The sequence below is a fragment of the Mus caroli genome, chromosome 19 (assembly GCF_900094665.2).
Source record: "Mus caroli chromosome 19, CAROLI_EIJ_v1.1, whole genome shotgun sequence".
Taxonomy (NCBI): domain Eukaryota; kingdom Metazoa; phylum Chordata; class Mammalia; order Rodentia; family Muridae; genus Mus; species Mus caroli.
Window position 1 is genome coordinate 10,794,053 of NC_034588.1, and position 6,840 is coordinate 10,800,892.

The following is a 6,840-nucleotide window of genomic DNA, read 5'->3' on the forward strand; positions in this document are numbered from 1 at the left end:
TTCAGTTCTATTCCATGGATCTACTTGTCTATCACCATACAAATGCCATGCAGTTTTCATCTCTATTTCACTGTGATACAGCTTGAGGTCAAGGATGTTGATTTCCCCAGTCCTTTTATTGTTAAGAACAGTTTTCACTGTCCTGGGTTTTTTGTTATTCCAAATGCATTTGAGAATTGCTATTTCTAACTCGACAAAGAATTGAGTTGAAATTTTGATGGGGATTGCATTGAATATGTAGACTGCTTTCACAAAACTCAAGAAGGTGAACACTCTGAAAGGTCCAAATGAGGATGTTTCAATTCAACATGGCAGACAGAAGAAACAACCATGGGATGCATAGGAGGAGAGATGACTGAGACAGACACAGGTACTTATACCCAATCATTAGACTGAAGTCATTGGCCCCTGTAGTTGAATTAGAGAAACACTGGAAGAAGCTATGGAGGAGGGCAAATTTAATTTAATTTTAAATTTGTTTTCTTACACTCCATATTCCATCCCCCACTCCCCCATCTACCTTCTGACTATCCACATCCCACACCTCTTCCCCATCCCACTCTGTCTCCATGTGGATATCCTCACTCATCATTACCTGACTTCTAAACACCCTGGGGACTTCAGTCTATTGAAGGTTAAGTACATCATCTCTGAATGAACACAGACCCAGAAGTCCTTTACTGTATGTGTGTTGGGGGCCTCATATCAATGGTGCATGCTATATGTTTGGTGGGCTAGTGTTTGAGAAATCGCAGGGATTCAGATTAATTGATACTGCTGGTCTTCCGGCCGGATTGCCCTTCTCCTCAGCTTCTTTCAGCCTTCCCTAGTTCAACAACAAGGGTCAGCTGCTTCTGTCTATTGGTTGGGTGCAAATAAATGCTTCTGAAACTTTCAGATGCTTATTGGAACTTTGGGAGTACAGTTATGATAGATCCCTTTTTGTCAGTGCTCCATAGCCTCAGTAATAATGTCAAACCTTGGGAGCTCCTCTTGAGCTGGATCCCACTTTGGTCCTATCACTGGACCTTCTTTTTCTCAGGCTCCTCTCTGTTTCCATGACTCTAATTATTTCAAACAGGAACAACTATGGGTCAGAGATGTGACTGTGGGATATATTTTTTAAGGGATTTATATTTTTCCTTTTAAAGACCTTTTTCTGTTTTATTATATTTTCCTGTATTACCTTAATGGATTTTTAAATTTCTTTTTAAAGGCCCATGTCTCCTTTATATTCCTGGAGCAAGAAGGGATGCAGCTACCATGGTTCTTGGTGAGAAATCCTTTATTATTCTGTCTAAGATCATTTTCTTATAATTGTAACAAGGTGTGTGCTTCTTGATGTTATATGAGCATATATTTGGCATTCAGTGGTGCCATTATAGTGTGTGCTTGTGCGTATTTGTCTGTCTGTACATTCATCCTTATTGGCATGTATATGTTGTTGATTGGGATAGAATTTCTCATTGTACAAATTTCAATTTTAGAATATATTTTAAACTTCCTTGTGATCATGTTTAATTGAAAGCACTAATCTATGTCTTATTAGCAGAAATTATTCTCAGAATTGAAATGTAATAGCAATACCTGTGGGTATTAAGGGAGAAAACTATTTTCTATGGAAGGTGGATTGTTGGATGAATGAATGGTGCCAGAATGAAGAGGTGTAAAAGGATAAAATAGTGGACAGAGTGAAGTGAACTACCAAGAACAAAGGTAAAATGCCATACTGATGCTCATCACTTTTCCATTATTTTCAAATAAACACTCAAACTACTTTCTAAGTTAGTTTCTTGTAATATGTTTCAGAATGACTCCAAATTAAATAAAACTAAAATAACAATTACAAATTTAGATTCTAAAAATTAATAATGTACAATCAAAAAAGCTGTGTGCATATTAGTTTATGCACTAAACTAGGTTTCCTATTAGGGAAACCAATGAGTTTCCCGTGGGTTATTTAATTGGTTCCTCTCACATTGTAGGGATGACACTGCAGAGAGATTCCTGGAGGAATTCTCCAGAACTTTTTAGGTCCATATAATTTGCTCCATATTTGCACACCACAGACTCTGAAAAACAAATATAAAAACATAATATAGCTTGGAAGAAATAAATTCACACCATGCTTCATTCATCAGTGTTTTTATTTCAGAGATAATAATTAACCATAAAGCCTTCCAACCAGAGGATTAGCTAGGAGCCTGAAGCAGGGTGAGGAAATTATTCAAGAGTAAACATTACATTGGTGTACTTTATTGTTAATTTCTTGAGATTTTCAGTAATTTTCCCTTTACAGTAATATTCCATTTATAGCTGGAATCTGCAAAATATGTGACAATTATGAGACTACCTACAAAGCAGAAGATAATTTTGTCAATTTAGACACTGATCCATGTTAATGCTCTTTCCTCACTTGTCTCTGCAAAGACTTAGAGTTATTTGAGTACAACTTGAGTGAGTTTCTGTCTGTAATCACACTGAGGCCACATTCCTTTGCCTTTATATCAGACTGATTGACTTGGGTGAATTAACTTTTCTTTTCAAGCCAACTCGTAAGAGTCACTATACAGTAAAAAGTATAATTCATGTCAATCCAGGTGAAGATATATCCACTGTGACTTAATGAACACTGAAATAATATTTTTAGTAGTATCTCAATACTAAGTTCTAACTGAGGTGTATACATAGAGACCTTTTCACCTAAGGTATTTAATAGATGGTTCCTATATGACATGTACAGCTAAGAATAAAAACTGGGCAGAGGAACAGTGAAATATTAGTTGATACTATGTATTTAAATTTTTTCATCTATCATAGGAGGTTAAAAATAATCAGTTAACATGAATCATGTTAATGATGAAGACAGGAAAATGATTTTAAATGATAAAATTTCCTAAGTAATTTAACAACCTCGGACTTTGCCTTATCCTTTTCTTTAAAATCACAGATCTGCCTTGGCTATAAGCATTTTAAATAGACATCATCTTGAGTTTCTTCACTCTTCATATAGTTATATGACTATTTTCCTCTGTCATAGGTTTTAGATCTAATTTTTTCCCATTGGGATCTTTTACAAATTTCCTTGCATGCATTGTATCAACAATAACAAATTGTCTGATGGGCAAGAGAATGTTTATAAAACAAGGGTAAAGAGATGTCTGATAAGTGATCTTGGAAATAACTTGCCTTTATTGCTGAATCAAGATTACCTAGGCAACTTACTGTGGCCACCCTATTGAGTGTTTCAAATGTTGTTCAATAGCGTCTGTTTTTAAACATTACTTTGTATTATATTTGGAATTTTATCTTTGCTTACCATTTACTGAAATCTTGTAACTTGTTTTTAAAGTCTTTATTTTTTTGACTGAAGTAAAATTGGCCTTATTTTTGCTCTAAACTTTCTTTTATAATACAAATATAGAGACCATCACTTATTCTTAGTTGTGGTAATTAAAGTATTGGACTTTTATTTTATTGTGATTATAGTAAAAGTTGTCATTTTCTTGCTAAAATAAGAAGAGAAAATAAATGCAGTCTGCTTAAATCTTTTCTTGGTAGGTGGCATATGTGAAAAATCTCTCAATTTATTGATTTCAGAAATGAGATGGTAGATAAGTTTTTGTGATATTATTTTCCAGTTACTCAAGATTTCTTTAGCACATGGACAAAAACATGTATTTAAATTTTTATACAAAATATTTTGATTGTTTTCTCCCCTCCCCTCTCTTATCCCATATATTTTCTACACACAGAACTTTTAAGAATCATTCTTTTCCCTTGAACACATACACACACACACACACACACACACACACACACACACAGAGAGAGAGAGACAGAGAGAGAGAGAGAGAGAGAGAGAGAGAGAGAGAGAGAGAGAGAGAGAGAGAGAGAGAGAAACAACCATCCAAAAATTTAAAAGAGAAATAATTCTCCAAATTCAACAACTAAACAAAATGTCTACTAAAATCATGGCTTTTATTTTATGTAGGCCAACAACTCATGGGCTTGGGACCTGGGCTGCAATATGTTTGATATACCAATGAGTCTGAGAGTGCATAGGAGAAAAGTGCTTCCCTTTTATCAGAGTATATCTATTGTAGATTACTTCTTGGTTATGTGTATCCACTTCCCTCTCAGTGTTTGGTATCTTTATCTGGCTTGAAGTTCTAGAGCTCTTTTGTATGTTGCTATGGTATCTATAAGTTCATATTTATATCAGTTCTGTTTCATCAGGAAAACACTGTTTCCTTGGAGTCATTCATCCCTCAGGCTCTTGCAATCTTCCCACATCCTTTTCCACATAGTGCCCTGCAACCTGTGGGGTGATGTAAGATAAAAACATTCCATTGAGAAGGAGGTGTTTCAAAGTCTCTTAATGTCTGCACACTGATAGACACTACTTTCTATTTTATTAATTGGTTATTTTATTTATATACATTTCAAATGTTGTCCCACTTTCAGGTCTCCTCTCTGCACCCCCCATGTCATCCCCTTCCCTTTGCCTCTAAGAGGCTGTTTCCCCACCTATCCACCCATTCCTGCCTCACCCCTCTAGCATCCTCCCGTACTGGGCAATCTTCATCCACAGGATCAAAGGCACAGGAACCAGAAGTGTGACATTAGCAGAAATATCCAGTAGAAGGAAGATAGAAACTGAAGAGATCACCTCCAGTAGATAGCATGTCCCCCAGTTGAGGGGTGGGGCCACCCATCCATCTCAAAATGTTTAACCCAGAATTGTTCTGTCTAAAGGAAAAGTAAGACAAAAAATGGCACAGAGAGTGAAGGAAAGGCCATTCAGAGACACTATTGTTAAGTTGCATAAATTATTTATCAAATTGTACAGATTTAGAAGCATGTGACCCTATACCTAGCTAGCACATGAAAGTCACAGCAATGTGTAGGATATTGTAGAGAATCTTTTTAATCAAGTTATTCCAGTCGCTATGTATTTTGTTTATCCCTCTCGATTTTTAGTTTGTTAACATACTATTCATTCCTTTCTCATTACTGCAGAACATTGCTTATTTGTTAGATGACATCATTGAACAACTTGACAGAAGTGACACACTTTCTCCTGCTGGGACTCACTGATGATCCAGGCCTGCAACTTCCCCTTTTCATCATTTTTCTTCTCATCTACATCATTACCCTGGTAGGGAACCTGGGGATGATCCTGCTGATTCTCTTGGACTCTCGGCTCCATATCCCCATGTACTTTTTCCTTGGTAATTTGTCCCTGGTGGATGTTATTTACTCTTCAGCGGTCACACCAAAAGTCATGGCTGGTCTCTTAGTAGGAGATAAACTCATTTCTTACAATGACTGTGCTGCTCAGATGTTCTTTTTTGCAGCGTTTGCTACTGTTGAAAATTATCTGTTGGCTTCAATGGCCTTTGACCGCTATGCAGCAGTGTGTAAACCCCTATACTATGCTACCACCATGACTCCAAGTGTATGTATGTGTCTCATCATGGGCTGCTATGCTCTTGGGTTCTTGAGTGCCTCAGTTTATCTTGGAAATACATTCAGTCTTTCTTTCTGTAAATCTAATGTGGTCCATCATTTTTTCTGTGATATGCCAGCAATCATGGCTCTCTCTTGCTCTGAAAGACATGTTAATGAACTGGTACTTATTTATCTAGTCAGTTTTATTGTCTTCTTTGCTCTCATAATAATATTAGTATCATATATTATAATTTTTATCACAGTCTTAAAGATGCACTCAGAAGCAGGAGTTCAGAAGGCTCTTTCCACCTGTGCTTCCCACTTTTCTGCTGTTTTTATTTTCTATGGAACAGCACTCTTCATGTATTTGCAGCCAAGCTCTAGACATGCAATGGACACTGACAAAATTGTGTCTGTTTTCTACACCATGGTCATTCCCATGCTGATCCCTTTAGTTTACAGCCTGAGAAATAAAGAAGTAAAGAGTGCATTCATGAAAGTAGTTCTGAAAGAAAAATAATCATTATGATAATAACTTTGAATATTTTGCAGTGTAATATTAAAATTCTTATGACTTCTGCATATAGATTATATTTAAGCTTATAGTAGTTCATGATCTGAGTGCTTTTTTTTTTAATCTATGAATATCATTTTGGCCTGGACATGAAGGAACAATATATTTATACACATAACATGGGAATTAGATAATTGTGAGTTCTGTTGTTTGATTTGTCATTAATGTTTTTACCATTATCAATACACTAAATTATTTTCATTTTCCTTTCTCTTTCTAGCATATTGTGATAGTTAATAATTATTGTCATTTTCACTGACTAGGACTTTTTGTCCACATTCAAATGTCCCTCTGGTTATATCCAATTTTGTGCATCTATATTTGCTCTGTTTTGTTTTATTATAAATTAGAATCTAATACAGATCTTTAGCTTATTTTTCCTTTATATTAAGGTATTAGTATGGGTTGTGTATTGGGAGAATTTACCACTGAAATTGTCTATCCCCAAAATTATGTTTATTTGCATGTTTTTCATTGGAAGCTTCTCAATTTTTACACTTGTTTCTTTTTTCTGATATTAATTTTGTCTATGTACATATGCTCAGTTACTTATATTGTTTTCTTTTATCTAATATGCTGCTATTAATTCTGTGTAGCATATTCTACTATAAATCAATCTGTTGATCTGACCTCTACTCACAATTAAAATGTTCATATTAGATAAATGGTCTCAGATAATAAATCTAAATGAAGAATTTATTGCCTCAAAAACCCTGAAAGGGCACATATGAGTCCTGGAACTTTTGTTTTATAAGAAAGACTCAATAAATAATTTATCCTTTGTCTTAGATGAACTATGTCCATATGTACCA

General features: G+C 35.2%; 1 protein-coding gene across 1 annotated transcript; it reads left to right on the forward strand.

Annotated features, from left to right (window-relative positions):
* The first annotated feature begins 5,041 nt into the window (after nucleotides 1-5,041).
* LOC110285674 (olfactory receptor 5B3-like) lies at nucleotides 5,042-5,974 on the forward strand. Its single transcript, XM_021152009.1, has one exon. The coding sequence runs from the start codon at nucleotides 5,042-5,044 to the stop codon at nucleotides 5,972-5,974; it is 933 nt and encodes a 310-aa protein (XP_021007668.1).
* The last annotated feature ends 866 nt before the right edge of the window (nucleotides 5,975-6,840 follow it).

Excerpts from the sequence above, each read along its gene's own strand:
- LOC110285674 (XM_021152009.1), top strand. The coding sequence starts at position 5,042 with ATGACATCATTGAACAACTTGACAGAAGTGACACACTTTCTCCTGCTG.